The sequence below is a fragment of the Haliotis cracherodii genome, unplaced genomic scaffold (assembly GCF_022045235.1).
Source record: "Haliotis cracherodii isolate W230 unplaced genomic scaffold, xgHalCrac1.p SCAF_7, whole genome shotgun sequence".
Lineage (NCBI taxonomy): Eukaryota > Metazoa > Mollusca > Gastropoda > Lepetellida > Haliotidae > Haliotis > Haliotis cracherodii.
Genome location: NW_027266330.1, coordinates 15,655,900 through 15,671,189, shown reverse-complemented (window position 1 = coordinate 15,671,189; position 15,290 = coordinate 15,655,900). Strand labels below are relative to the sequence as shown.

The window sequence follows — 15,290 nt, the reverse complement described above, 5'->3', positions numbered from 1 at the left end:
CAGAAATTTATCTAGGATTCGAAATAATTACTGTATTGCTTCAGGTGAATGAATAACATACGTAATTCAGCCGGAACCAAGCCTCAGGCCATCCTATTATACACTATTTCATTATCAATAAGGTTTACAGAAATTTATCTAGGATTCGAAATAATTAGTAATTATTTTGTTCAAAATTGGGACTTTTTTAAATGGTTTTATTTTCCTAAATTCAGAACATGTATTTTAACATTGCATTCAGTGTGAAAATGTAAAAGTTAGCTTTATTGCCCCTTCCTGTATTGTTCCTGTTGACAGTGATACACAAGTTACCTCTCAAAATAACATTAGTTAGAACTGTATCAACATCACTTGGGTAAGTTTTAGTTCCAATTTGGAAACTTTTACTGACATTTGCTGCAGACTTGGGGTCGAATATCAGTCTTTGTGCAGGTCTAGATAAATCCCTGAGTTTAATATAAGTAAGTAAATATTACCGTATTCTACGTAATAAGCGCCCAGGGCGCTCTCAAAATTAGAAAAAGGGGGCTCTTATTAGATTATTATTCTGGTGAAAAAACAACAGAGTTGAAAGATATATTTCGTGGTTTATGCTGACAGCCTGAAATGTTTATATACGACATATATATTTTTCCAGAATTTAATTGCCTGTAATTAAGGGTGCATATAACACACGAGTGCGTATTATACGCGTATAAATACGTCTTGCGTACATTCATCAATCCGAAGGGGTGCTAATTGGGATTGTTCACTAGTCAATATATTAGCAAATATCGCCGTGGGCACTTATTAGAGCAGGGCGCTTATTACGTCGAATACGGAAATCATTACTGAGCACATGTGTAATGATTTGGTTTGTTTGTTTGTTTGTTTGTTTGTTTGTTGTTTAACACCACATCAGCAATATTCCAGCTATATGAAAGCGGTATGTGACTAATCAAGATTGGACCAGACAAATCAGTGATTGACATCACGAACATCAATCTAAGCAATTGACATACGATGACATGCATCAACCAAGACTGTGAGTCTGACCATCCAATCCCATTAGTCGCCTCTTACGACAAGCTTGGGTTGCTGAAGACCTTTTCTAACCTGGAACTTCACATGAGGAGACTCACTTCATGAGTTAATTCAAATACCTTTGTTGATGAAATACAGACAGCATTGTTGATGTAATGTTTGACATCATAATTAATAATTACATTATTCTTGACTCATGTTGACCCACTTAGCCCAGGACATTGTTTTCAAGACAGAAGATACTATTTCTTAGCATCACAGTAAGGATAATAAAGCCATTATTACATCCGTGTCTGTTTCCTTCAGATATTTCTCTTGCTCAATGCACGCATAAAATCATGTCTTCCAGAGGCAATGGAGTTAACTGACGGTAAAAGTCCAGTTTCCACCAGTGCCAAACTAAGCTGGAATTTTTGGGCTCAATCATAGCGCCATCAGTGGCTATTACGAGTTATGTCCCTCTATGTCCTCTATTGACCAATCAGATTACACCTCTCATGTAACTTGCATTTGCTTCACACAAAATGGTAGCACCCAGTCAAGAGTGAGTGAGTGAGTTGGGTTTGACGCCACTTTTAACAGTATTCCAGTTATATCGCGGCATGTCAGCTTAATGTGGGAGGAAAGCCCGAAGTGATGCAGGTCTCAGACGTTTACCACTTCGGTGAAACCCACGAGCATGGGTATGGTGCTGACAAACCTAGAAACATAATCGGGGCGAACTGGGATTCGAACCCACAATCATAGGTTTCTGGCGTGTCCAGGGGACGCAACTCTGCACAGCGAATGGCGGCGCCTTAGACGACTGGGCCACTGCCCCCTCCCAGTCAAGACAATATGATATATAATCAAAATCTATAAGCTGATAAAACGTGTCTTACATCGCGAAGTGCATCAAATCATGTGAACACCTTGAATAAAAACATGAAAAGATTTGGAATATACCTGTTGATGCTTGAGTTGGCAATACACATGCTTTGCAAAACCTTGCAAATGACCGAAATCTACACAGCAGTTTACAAACCAGGGTGAGTGAGTGAGTGAGTGAGTTGGGTTTAACGCTGCTTTGAACATTATTCCAGTTATATCATGGGTAGGGTGCTAACAAACTAAGAAACATAATCGGGGCGAACTGGGATTAGAACCCACAATCACAGGTTGGTGGTGTGACCAAGGGATGCAACTCTGCACAGCGATTTGCAATGCCTTAGACAACTGGGCCACCCGTGCCCCCTGAACTTACCTGAATCTCACTGACGAGTTCTTCATGAGTGCCAGCAGTCTCCTGTCTCAGTTTGCCCTCAGCAGAGTGCAGCTTCTTTGTCAGATCTGCTCAAATAATACAGGATGAGTGAAGACAGTATTTATCACCTGTTTTAAATCAATAGTGGCATAAGTACCGATACGCTGCATTGACAGATTAAACATTTCAAAAGTTCGAATGTGGAAGTCAGCTTCTAAATGCCGCTGTAAAATATACCGTATTCATTGTATTTTAGGCCCTGCTCCAATAGGCAATCTGGCAACCTGAGGCACTGCCATAACTATTGTTGATTTTGGTGTTCATCATCATCATCATCATCATCATCATCATCATCATCATCATCACTGTCGTCATCACCATCATCACTGTTGTCGTCATCATCATCATCATCATTGACATCATCATCATCAATGAGTGAGTGAGTGAGTTTGGTTTTACGTCGCTTTAAGCATCAATCCAGCAATATCACGGCGGGGGACAACAGAAATGGGCTTCACACAATGTACCCATGTCGGGATTCGAACCTGGGTCTTCAGCATGACGAGTGAACGCTTTAACCACTAGGCTACCCAACCACCCCTCATCATCAATGAAGAGTACAAACACGTTACAATGAAGATAAGACAAGACTACAAGCCATTCTCATGTTCTTTACCTTCAACTTTGGCCTTTGTCTTTTGAAACATCACCATTTGCTTTTTGACAAACTTGACGAGATCTTCCCGTGACAAGGTGTCCAACTGCAGGCAGGGCAACAAAAATAATGAAGAAACAATCAGCATCATATATCAAATAATAATCATATATGTTCTGCAAAATGAAACCCTCATCTCCACAAGTCAAACTTGTTAATGCCTAAGAAATACAAAATCTAAAAAAGTCAAAACATTTGAACAGCAGAAGACACCAGTTCAGCACTTGCCTGATGTAAAGAGTTAAGGATTTTACTCAGGAAAAGAAACCTTACCCTCATCATGCTCATGTGAACCTTTTAAGTCCAACTTGTTGCCATGACAACACAATTTAAAAACAAATCCTGAATAGAAAAAGGCACCAGATCAGTCCATGTCAGATGTGTAACAAGCTTCATGAACAAATATTGAACTGTTTGGGACCAATGCCCTGCAAACAAAACATGACGGAAAGACGGAGTCCTTTGATAGATACCTTGCAAAACATGGGTGACCTACACAAATCACACTAATTGACAATAAACATGAGAAACATGATCAACCAATGAGCTGATACATCAACTTTAGACATCAAATAACTGATCAACCAATGAACTGATCTGATACATCAATCCTGGACATCAGATAACTGACCAACCAATCAGCTGATCTGATACATCAATGCTGGACATCAAATAACTGATCAACCAATCAGCTGATCTGATACATCAATGTTGGACATCAAATAACTTAACAACCAATCGGCTGATCTGATACATCAATGCTGGACTTCAAATAACTGACCAACCAATCAGCTGATCTGATACATCAATGCTGGACATCAAATAACTGACCAATCAATCGGCTGATCTGATACATCAATGCTGGACATCAAATAACTGATCAACCAATCAGCTGATCTGATACATCAATTCTGTACATAAAACACATGATCAACCAATGAGTTGATCTGATTCAACAACATTTGACATCAAATAACTGATCAACTAATGAGCTGAGCTGATCCATGAACGCTGGACATCAAATAACTGATCATCTAATGAGCTGATCTGATACATCAACGCTGGACATCAAATAACTGATCATCCAAAGAACTGAACCTTCAAGTTGCAGCACTCAGCAAATATTCCAGTCAACATATGTGAAGTTTGGAGACCAAAAAGGTGACTAAAAGCAAGGGCCCTGCCCCACCACATTGGATCACAATGACATACAACTGCCTAATTCACCGAGTTGACCTATACGACAAGCATTGGTCACTGGGGGCCAATTCTGGCCCAGAATCCCCACATGGACATATTTGATGGTTAAAACACTGAGTTACTAATTTTGCAAACTGTCCCACCTTTGACGCTGGACTCTTCGTCCCTGCTTCCTCCATCTTGCTGTCCGCCCCCTCAGCCTCCTACACACAACAGAGTTATAGAGATAACACACAACAGAGTTATAGAGATAACACACAACAGAGTTATAGAGATAACACACAACAGAGTCAGAGAGATAATCACCCTTGAGTGTTTCCATATTGTAAATATCATAAAATTTTTACAATGATCACATTACATTACAGAAAAATCTGGAGTGTGTGAGTGAGTGAGTGAGTGAGTGATGCTATGGTTGACAAGTGAGTGAGTGAGTGAGTATGGCATGGATACTTCAATAAAAATAGTGGCAAATATATTCTATATTGGCTTCCTATTTACCTTTGAATAGAGTCAACTATGTCTATATGTTGCTGTAACTGTGAGAGGGCTGGGACGGTTAACTCAGGTGCTCGGTTCTGGTGAGTACTGAGAAGGAACCAGGCACCAACAGGACTACCCAGACCCGCGGTTAGTCATGTGATGTATTGTTTAATGACAAAAATGATCTAGAACTATATCATCATGCATATGGTTACACTCCAAGTCACTAATGCCCGCATTTCTTTCTGACTTTGCACTTTTATATGTTTGAATAAAGATAAAACTTCAGTCAACTTCAGTCAACTTCAGTGTATGCATGACATGATGATTTAATATGTGTATGTAAATACATTTTGTCCAGGATTACTGTCAAACTATTCCCAATCGGACATTTTCTACCTTGCCGTCAAACTATTACCAATCGGACATTTTGTACCTCTTTTGTGACCTACAGCGGGTACCCGGATTCGGTTGGTAGGGTCGGGTAATAGGGGGGTAAATTTGGATTCGTCCCAGCCCAAAACTGTGAAGCCTGTCACTAACTATCGTATGCTAAAACCATGTAAAAACATGTACACTGCACTGCACTGCGGGCTGCGTGAAACGTATATCGAGTCAGTACACTGCACTGCAGACTGCATGCATACAACTTAAATTTTTTTAAAGTATTGGCCATGTTGACAACCCCTGTCATCACGTTGCAGATAAGTAGTCTACATGATAATATGCGTGTGTGAGAATTACGAAAATTAACAAAACGATCTAAGTCAACAACTTTCTCGCAACCAGACAGTCTTCGTTTCATTAATTAGATGATAACTAAAAGATCGCTAAATATAGCCATACTTACAGCCATTTTTTCACAACAAGATAACTAATCCAAAGTTGATATCACACATAAAACATTGTTAATATCACACATCAACACAAATCTCCGAAAAGCCCGGAAGTGAGTCGTGTCTTCATATACTCGATAATCCAGTACAGAAAATATAGGCTGCTTTCAGAAGTGTGGATAAATGGAATAGTTGATAGAAGGGAGATAATCAAAAATACTGTGCTATAAACATCCACTAAACAACCACGATAAAAAGCGGTGAACGAATGGTTCATATTAACGAAAACATTTCATATGTGATAAAAATGATCATGCATTTATGTTTTATTTCGCTTCAAAATATATTGTTTTGTTTCTCTGAAAAAACTAGCTCAACGTTTGTATCGTACAGTGATGGAACCGAAGAGAACACACTCGTTGATAAAAGTGAAAAAACACCTCGGCAAGCCTCGTTGATATATTTGATATCAAAAGACACTCGGGTGAGATTCTCTATATGTGCATTAGTGCAAATATCACTTTGCGCGTACCAATGTATTGTTTACGTCATCCGGAGGGATTGTTAATGACGTTCGAATCTTATTGTGACGTACGATCGGAATGGCGTCACACTAGAAACGACGTCTTATATGAAAATTGTTGGCGTCATTCGACCATTGCGGTTTTTTAAGACGGCGGTCGTATCAGTGTATTTTTCTAAAGGGAGGCACTGAAGGATAAAGAAATAATAGATGCTAAAGACATTATTACAGTCCCATGTGTCTACTACTACAGTAGTTGTGTACTGGGGTATGGAACACCTCAGGATTATGGAACCACTCAGGATTATGGAACCGGAAGTGACGTCACATCCTCTGTGACGTCACTTCCGGTCACGTGACCTGCGCAGTGCATGATGGGACTCTGCGCGTGCGCCTCCAAGATGGCGTCGCTTCCGTTTCCGGTGGCGTGCGCCTCCAAGAGGGCGTGGCTTCCGTGTCCGGTGGCGTGCGCCTCCAAGAGGGGCGTCGCTTCCGTGTCCGGAGGCGCGCGCCTCCAAGAGGGGCGTCGCTTCCGTGTCCGGAGGCGCGCGCCTCCAAGAGGGTGGCGCTTCCGTGTCCGGTGGCGCGCGCCTCCAGGGGGTGGCGGTGGTGGAGGGAGGGAGGGAGGGAGGGAGGGAGGGAGGGAGGGAGGGTGGTGGTGGTGAAGGGAGGGAGGGAGGGAGGAAGGAAAGGAGGAGGAGACGGGTTCATGGTGTGGGTGGGTGGGTGGGTGGGAGGGTCGTCAAAGCAAAGGAGGAAAGTTGTCTTTCGGGAGAGATGGGTGGCCCTGAAAAGGGCCGTTTTGATATTTACATGCATGTGCACGCCATGGTGCAAAGGCACGGGTGGACTTTCATTTGACGTCTGACAGGACACCTACTGGTGTGCGTTAACCGACGCACGTAGGTGTCCTTGAGGATGGTCTTACAGTACACACATTCGAAAGTCCCATCCCGTGCCCTTGTGCCAAGGGCGTACACAGGCAGGCCCCCTTGGCATCTGTCGCATTGCCATGCTGGAGACCATGGTGGTGGTGGTGGTGATGCTTCTTTCCACCCGGGCAAAGGTTGTTTCACTGTGGCGATTTCTAAATCCCAGTTTTCTTTCATGTGGTAGTTGTTGCTGTTGCTGTTGCTGCTGCTCATCATGATGAATCAATTTTACAAGTGACACTGACCCACTCGAATCCACTGTTGTTTTATAGGAGAGGTACTGACACCCACCCTCCTGGTTGGTTCGCCAGACCGCAGCTCCGATTGGTTCGTTCCGGGGCCTGGTCAGCACCTCGGTTTTCCAAAACGGACCGACCCCTGTGTTTCTTTTCCATAGGAAATGGATTTTACCATGGGAGAGAAAGCACAACCCCGGTTCGGCCAATCAGAGCCCCACCTGGTCCGAGCACCGCTTCTGATTGGTCGACAACCCAGGCTTCGGATTGGTCCCATTTCGATCCGGTTTTTTTCTTCTTGGGTAGCCTTGGTATTTTTTTTTGAGGTAGACGGTCGTCTGAATGCTAAAGGAAGGTGGACCTTCATCGGTAGACATGAACGTGGGAATGCCTACGTGATGTACGTGTGTGTCACTCCCATGCCAATCGGAATGTCATGTGTGCATGTGTGTGTGTGGGTATGTGTGTATGTCTTCAAACAGACGTTGACGTTGATGTATAGAATAGCGTGTGGTCAGGCAAAACGTAGTGTCGCGATGTGAACGTCATGTACACGTGGTGTCCTGTGTGTGTGTGTGTCTTCAAATTATTATTATTATGATTATTTAAGGATACCGAGGTGTTGACACCCGTGTAAGTCGACAGACGTACTGTGACACGTGTTTTCATGCACACGTGATGTTTGACTCGTGTCTCCATGCACACGTAGTGTACCACGTGTCTCTATTGATCTATTTATATTTATATCTATTTATTTTATTTTTAGACGTGTGCCTCCAAGAGGCCTAGGGGAGGGTGTGGGTTCTTTGTTTTGGATTGTCATTGTTTGGCAAAGCAAAGGTAGAAAGTTGTCTTTTGGGTGAGATGGGTGGCCCTGAAAAGGGCCGTTTTGGGAAAGAAGAAAACTTTTCTGCTGCTGTCCAAGAAGAATGATCATGTCCAAGCTTATGACAAGACAAGGATCGTCGAAGGGGTACTTGCTGCCATCTGGGTATGTCATCGGGGTGACCACCGTGACACCACTTGTGGGTCCAAAAAAAAAAGAAAAGTTTGTTGGAAACAGGAAGCGGAAACAGATTGAACCATCCACAACAACAACTGTAGACAAACGGGAACTTGAACGGGAACTGGAACGGGAACTTGAACGGGGAACTGGAACGGGAACTTGAACGGGAACGCAGGACACGGGAAACGTCGTCCTCCTAGGCAGCCGGCTCTGCTACGTCATTCGTGTACCTCTGTTTCTCTTCGCAGAGATAGTGTAGTTGTAGTTGCTTCTGGTGTTTCACCAGCCCGGTTAGCTTGAGGTAATCGCAGTCTGGGGACCACTTGTGATGTGCCGCCCAAGGATTGTCGTGGGGTGCCCATTGTCTCAGCCGCACACCACATTGGAAACAGCACACACCATCGGCACCCTGAGTGTAGACAAAACCCGCATGAGCCATCTCCTCAGCAGTCTGATACATTTGCGTGGGCCACGTCTCAAACGAAGCGAGCCTTCTTTCAAAGCGCAGATAATAGTGCGATGGTGTTTGACTGAGCAGTGACACCGCCTCCTCGGCATGACTCTTACTCCAACATGCACGAGTATCTGTACCATCCATTCCCACATCTTCGCCACGCGTCGTCGTCGTCGTACCACTCTTCTTTGTTTCAGCCATTCTTGATTTTATCACATCAATTTTACAAGTGACACTGACCCATTCGAATCCACTCTTGTTTTATGGGGGAAGAACCGGATCGAAATGGGGTGCTTCCTGGTTGGTCCAAAACGCAACGCACCGATTGGTTCGTTTCGGGGCCTGGCCTGCACCTCGGTTTTCCAAAACGACCCGACCCCTGTGTTTCTTTTCCATAGGAAATGGATTTTACCATGGGAGAGAAAGCACAACTCGGGTCGGGTGCTGCCTTCTGATTGGTCGAGGCTGTCTTCTGATTGGTCGACAATCCAGGCTTCGGATTGGTCCGATTTCGATCCTGTTTTGGGGAAGGGTTGTCCATCCATCAGACGTTCAGACCCTCTTAGAGTACAGGCGTTCATCAGACACACATCGTTATCATGACGAGCAACCAAAGTACGCCCTATCGTTTGGAGAGGAAAGATACCACCCGCTCCAGACGGTTAAGAACTGCTAATCATACCTATCGTTTGACTTTCAACCCAGACTACTTGGACACCGTACCACCGGAACGCGTCCCCCTGGAACTGCCAGCTTTATTTGACAGGGTGATCGATGACTTTTATGAACAGATGTCAGGTCAGAAGGGAGATCGTATTGGTCTAGGTATCGATCATCCCGCTTTGAACACCCCCATACGGATTCCCTTTCGACGTTTTGAAGATCTCCATGGGCCAGATATTTTGCAGGCCGTGGAAAAAGTCCAACAGTCCAACAAAGACCTGAACATCGATGACACCATGGATGTGACTTTAGTACACGTCGCAGATCCCGACAGGTTAGGATCGGGCAGTGGTGCTCCCCGGCTGAAAAACGTGATTGGACTCGAAGCTTTTTTAACACGCAAAAGGTGCATCGTACGGATCAAGAACGAAGATCAATCCTGTTTGGCACGGGCCCTGGTGGTGGCACAGCATTATGCCCACAAACCCCATCCTCTGACCCCAGCATGGAAAGCCCAGTTAGTGAGACTGATGAGAACGAATCGCGTCGACGTTCAAGGCCTACGGGCACGGGCCTTGTTTCGACGCCTTGGCCTGCCTGAAGGTCCCTGTCGGGGGCTGGACGACCTCGCACGCGTGGGACGGGCCTTGACCCACCTGCATTATCAACTGAAAGTCTACAGTCAAGAGGTGGGTCAGAGACTGTTGTACAAGTGTGATGAGGCTCCACCTCACGCCACGGTGCTGCATCTATACCATCATGATCAGCACTACGATGTCATCACTTCCATGTCCGCTTTTTACGGGTCTGACCATTACTGCGAACGTTGCGACAAACGTTACGACCATCCCGAAAAACATCCCTGCACCAAGGAATACCGCTGTCACCGCTGCTTCTACTCTAGCTATTGTGGACCCCAGGAAGAGCTCGGGATCCCTTGCTTGACATGTCAAGGTTGGTTCCCCAATCCAACGTGTTACACCCGACATCTCCAGTCACCGTCAGAGGGAAAACCCAGCGCCTGTCAATCGATTCACAGGTGCCCGAACTGTTTTCAGCTGGTCCGCGTCTTGGAGACCCCCATGGTTCACCACGAGTGCTTCGACGAAGAACATCCCTGCTTGGTGTGCCGAGAACCCATGACCCCAGATCATCGCTGTTACATGACGCCTCTCCGTGAAGAAAACGAGGAGGGGGAGGAGGGGGAGGAGGGGGAGGGGGAGGGGGAGGGGGGAGAGGAAACGGAGAAGGAGGGGGAAGAGGAACAACATCACGTACGAGACGACGTCCAATACGTCTTCTACGATTTTGAATGCATGCAAGACACGGGGGAACACATTCCAAATTTGTGCGTGGTGCAACTAGGATGTGGACGATGCATCAGTGAAGTGAGCAAGAACTTGTGCGAACACTGCCCATGGAGAGAAGAAGGGTATGGTCCCAGCCGTGAGATCGTGTTTCGAGGGCCCACCACGCGACATGATGTGTGTGTGTGGTTGACCACGTTGTGTGAAATACCCAAGAAGAAGAAGCCCAACCCGGAGGAAGAGGAGGACAGCACACGCAAGGGCACAACAGCCCCCCTGGGGAAAAAAAGAAAACGGGATGGCACCCCCTCAAGAAAGGACGCTACCAAACGTCAACGGCATGCATCACCCCAGCAGGAGGCGGAGGAGACGGAAGAGGTGGAGGAAGTGGAAGAGGCCATGGAAGTGAAGAATACAAAGAAGCCAAAGAACAAGAACACCTCCTGCCATACAGTCCCGAAGGAGGATCGCATTTATGTGATGGCCCACAATGCACGATCCTATGATTTACACTTAATCCTGAAGGGCCTGTCCCCCCTCCTGGTGACACTCCCCACCAAGATTCGACATGGCCAACACATTTTGCAGATGACCCTGGGACGGCTGTGTTTCGAAGACAGCTTAAATTTCATCCCTTACCCCCTGAAAGCCTTTCCCAAGAGCTTTGGGCTGAAAGAAATGAAGAAAGGGTACTTTCCACACTTTTTCAATACGGGAGTCAACCAGACCTACAGAGGTCCCTATCCACCAGCCGTCACGTACGATCCCGATGGCATGTCTCCCGCGGAACGCTCAGCCTTCCTCCAGTGGCATACCCAAAAAGTGCAAGAAGGAGTCTTGTTCGACTTACAAGAAGAACTTTTAGCTTACTGCCAGAGTGATGTGGACATTTTGAGACGGGGATGCGCCGACTTCCGACAGAACGCCATCCACTCGGTGGGCATGGATCCCTTTGTGGAAGTGATGACAGCTGCTGCTTTCACCATGAAATCCTTCCGAAAACACGACCTGAAACCCAATACCATCGCCATTCTTCCACCTCAAGGCTACCAACCCAAGAGAAACTATTCCCAGGCCTGTATGCACTGGCTCCACTCTCTGATGGAAAGGGACCCCCATCTGCACCTCCAGCACGCCAGGAATGGCGGTGAAAAAGAGTTCACCTGTGGAGAGGGCCAACATCGGTACAGCGTGGATGGGTACGATCCAGCGACAGGCACCATCTACGAATTCCTGGGCTGTTTCTGGCATGGGTGCAAGACCTGTCACAAGACCCAACGTGGAGAACCGCATCCCGTCCTGGGCACGTCGTTGGGAGCCCGTTACAATGACACCCACTACCGCTTGAGTCTCTTGAGTCAACACCCTGAGGTGAAACGGATCGTCGCCCTGTGGGAGCACGAGTTTACGAAAATGCAACGGGAGGACTCCGCTCTACGTGCTTTCTTGCAGGGACCCCACTGTCGTCACGTCCCCGGACCGCTCAACCCTCGCGACGCCTTCTATGGAGGACGCACCAATGCCACGCGATTATGCTACGAAGCCCAAGAAGGTGAAACCATCAAGTACATCGATATTTGTTCCCTTTATCCCTACATTTGTAAGACCGGAGCGTTTCCCACGGGACACCCGACCCTTCTCCATCAACCCCCTGTGGACACGTTGTTTGAACTGAAAGGCCTGATCCAATGCCGTGTCCTACCCCCGAAACGACTCTATCATCCGCTACTGCCTTACAGATCGGGTGGCAAACTGCTCTGTCCTTTGTGCCGTACGTGTGCCGATACCCGGTCAGACTCCCCCTGCGAGCACACGGACGAAGAGAGGTCATGGGTGGGGACGTACGCCACCGTAGAACTCCAGGAAGCCGTGAAGAAGTATGACTACCGGGTGCTTCAGATCTACGACGTTTGGCATTTTGACACCTTTGCACAGCATGACCCCGACACCCAGCAAGTGGGACTCTTTGACACTTACATCGATCGACATTTCAAGGAGAAGCTCGAAGCCAGCGGATACCCCGAAGGATGTACGGATCACGACGCTTACATCCAGGAGATCTACGACAAAGAAGGCATTCGGTTGGACAAGGACCGCATCGAAAAAAATCCAGGACGCCGCACGATTGCCAAGATGCAACTGAATTCGCTCTGGGGCAAGTTTGGGCAACGGGTAGACTACAGTCAGAACGTCTATATGAACGATCCTGCACAGTACTTTGCCTTGTGGAGGGATGACCGCAATACCATCGAGGATGTGACCGTTGTCAACGAACACATGGTGGAAGTGACCTATACCCAGCGGAAAGAATTCCAAACCCCTCATTCTCATTTCAATGTCGCCATCGCTGCTTGGGTCACCGCCCAAGCACGTCTCAAGCTGTACGAGACCCTTGCCCTGGTGGGCCGCAGGGTCTTGTACTTTGACACGGACAGCGTCATTTACATTCATCGACCCCACGACGCGAATCCAGAGCTGGGTCATTCGTTGGGTGAGTTTACGGATGAACTGGACGGAAACACCATCAAGACGTTTGTGTCAGGAGGTCCCAAAAACTATGGCTATGAGTTAATGAACCCCAGACCCGATGGAACGCGCACGACCTGCAAAGTGCGAGGGTTCACTTTGAATTACCGAAACCAACGCCATCTCAACTTTGACACCATGAAAGGACTGATACTGGGACAACGGTCTGGGAAAGAGGAGGAAGAGAAAATCAGTTTGGATTACCCTCATCAGATCATTCGAAAAGGACCTCGGCACGAAAACGCACTCGTGACCCGTCCCACCCGAAAAGACTATCGTACCGTGTACGACAAGCGACGTGTCGTCTACGACGAAACCACAGGCCTACCTGTAGACACGCTCCCCTTTGGGTACAGAGACGACTTTCTATAATTTTTTTGCATGACAAGGGGATCGAAACTGAATCGACATACACCCCTTACAGAAAAAAAAAAAACGGATCGAAATCGGACCAATCCGAAGCCTGGGTTGTCGACCAATCAGAGACCGTGCTCGAGCCATGGTGGGCTCTGATTGGTCGAACCGAGGTTGTGCTTTCTCTCTCACGCTACAAGCCTAACCCTATGGAAAAGAAACACAAGGGTCGGTCCAGTTTGGAAAAATGGAGACTCAGACCAGACACCGGAACGGACCAATCAGAAAGCAGGACCTCCGTGGCTTTTAATACGCCCGATGCTCTCCGGTCATCACTTTTCACTGAACGGACCAAGCAACCACATCGCCCCCCTCTGATTGATGTTCCTCACGTTGTGTTGGTTGTTGGCGTTTTATCTGGAAGAAACACGTGTTTGGAGAGAGTACCATCAAGTGTTGACACACCTCCGTGAAGACTTGGAAAGAAACAACAACGAACAGAACATCCGGACAACATCATGTCGAAACGATTGAATGACAAGACACGAAGCGACATGAGTGGCCAAGGAAGCAGTGGAGATGGGAACGGTGACATGACTGCTGAACTGTGGGGTGAAGTGTACGACTTGCTGTGTTTAAAGATGAAGACCGACGACGCGTACGCCAAGTTACGTGCGAAGGGCGACAACCTGATGTGCGAACAGATACGTTCAAAGATGAGGAAGCTGACTGAACCCGAGAAAGGCACATCGAAGAAGACGATAAAGAAGATCCAGAAGAAAAAGACAAGCAAGCCCACAGTCGTTGTGATCCCCACAGCAGCAGCAACACCCACCACCATCACCACCACCACATCAGCAACAGCAACAACGGCTGCAGCGACCACAGACATCGAAACGATGGGGACATCCTTTTTGAAACCTGCAACGCCTGCAAAAAGACGATCACGGAAGAAATTATCTCTGAAGATCTCTCCTCAAGAACAGCTGTAAGTACCCTTGCTCTTCTTTGTCTCAGTCATTCTTGATGTGATTCATATTCATGACCTATTCCTATGATAAATGGACTCTGTCCTATGATTGACAGGACCCCTGATGTCAGTTCAACCCAGGCCGTGCTAGAACAGTGGTGGGAACAAACCCCTCGGGAGCCCACCTATTCACCGAATGCCCCTGCTGTGACGATGGCGACGGGTGACCGTGAGGATCATGAAGCGCTCAAGCTGGCCACTCTCCCTTCCATGGATCTGGACACGCTCCCCCTGCTTGAGGCTTCTTGGTCACCAACATCCCCGGAAGATGTTCATGTCTACTCCTCAGGTACGCCCCTGGTTTGCGACGATGATGAAGATGATGATGATGATGTGGATGACAACGACGTTGACCTGGATCCTTATGGAGAAGCTCAACTCACTCCCCTACAACGCGGATGTCGTATTTGCCGACACAACAACATGTTAAGATACATCAGTTGCAACAGCGGGCAAGTGATGTGTCATACCTGTGGTCTGGAGCTCATAGACTGTACTTGTAGTATGTTGACCTATGACCGCATAATGACACATGATGACATGCCTATCACATCTGCTGAGGATCACATCTTATGGTGATCCTCCTCTTCACTCGAAGAACTTGTCAACACGTAAGCTGCAACCGTGATCAAGTGATGTGTCATGTCTGTTTCAGGGAGACCATAGACTGTACGTGTTGAACGGATGGACCTCTCACAGGGTTGAGGGAGGACCACCTCTTATGGGCTTGAAGATGGAAGAGGAAAACGTTGTCGCGTT

General features: G+C 46.9%; 3 protein-coding genes across 4 annotated transcripts; 2 read left to right on the top strand and 1 right to left on the bottom strand.

Moving 5' to 3' along the window:
- Window positions 1-263: 263 nt before the first annotated feature.
- On the bottom strand, window positions 264-5,616 carry LOC139448695 (GRIP and coiled-coil domain-containing protein 2-like). Its single transcript, XM_071230245.1, has 5 exons — window positions 5,515-5,616; window positions 4,325-4,384; window positions 2,943-3,027; window positions 2,267-2,352; window positions 264-287 (listed from the first exon to the last, which is right to left on the bottom strand). Exons 1-5 carry the CDS (start codon window positions 5,518-5,520, stop codon window positions 264-266), a joined length of 261 nt encoding a protein of 86 aa, XP_071086346.1. The 5' UTR covers window positions 5,521-5,616.
- A 3,634-nt stretch (window positions 5,617-9,250) lies between these two features.
- Window positions 9,251-13,519, top strand: LOC139448693 (uncharacterized). The gene is made up of 2 exons (XM_071230244.1): window positions 9,251-12,392; window positions 13,164-13,519. Exons 1-2 carry the CDS (start codon window positions 9,251-9,253, stop codon window positions 13,517-13,519), a joined length of 3,498 nt encoding a protein of 1,165 aa, XP_071086345.1.
- Window positions 13,520-13,597: 78 nt separating this feature from the next.
- Window positions 13,598-15,290, top strand: LOC139448535 (uncharacterized). Of its 2 annotated transcripts, XM_071230094.1 has the most exons (3): window positions 13,598-14,489; window positions 14,588-14,820; window positions 15,187-15,290. In XM_071230094.1, the coding sequence occupies exons 1-3, from the start codon at window positions 14,020-14,022 to the stop codon at window positions 15,195-15,197; spliced, it is 714 nt and encodes a 237-aa protein (XP_071086195.1). In that variant the 5' UTR covers window positions 13,598-14,019; the 3' UTR covers window positions 15,198-15,290. The 2 variants fall into 2 exon arrangements, with proteins under 2 accessions (XP_071086195.1, XP_071086194.1); XM_071230093.1 differs by having other exon boundaries at window positions 14,588-15,290.

Bases quoted from the DNA above. Each gene is read 5' to 3' on its own strand.
- LOC139448695 (XM_071230245.1), bottom strand. The intron at 2,353-2,942 runs GTAAAGAACATG...TTATTTGAGCAG, and splicing joins GACAAAGGCCAAAGTTGAAG to ATCTGACAAAGAAGCTGCAC. The intron at 288-2,266 runs GTAAGTTCAGGG...CACTGTCAACAG, and splicing joins AACTCGTCAGTGAGATTCAG to GAACAATACAGGAAGGGGCA.
- LOC139448693 (XM_071230244.1), top strand. From the start codon at position 9,251: ATGACGAGCAACCAAAGTACGCCCTATCGTTTGGAGAGGAAAGATACC. The intron at 12,393-13,163 runs GTACGTGTGCCG...CGTTTGTGTCAG, and splicing joins ACTGCTCTGTCCTTTGTGCC to GAGGTCCCAAAAACTATGGC.
- LOC139448535 (XM_071230093.1), top strand. From the start codon at position 14,020: ATGTCGAAACGATTGAATGACAAGACACGAAGCGACATGAGTGGCCAA. The intron at 14,490-14,587 runs GTAAGTACCCTT...TATGATTGACAG, and splicing joins ATCTCTCCTCAAGAACAGCT to GACCCCTGATGTCAGTTCAA.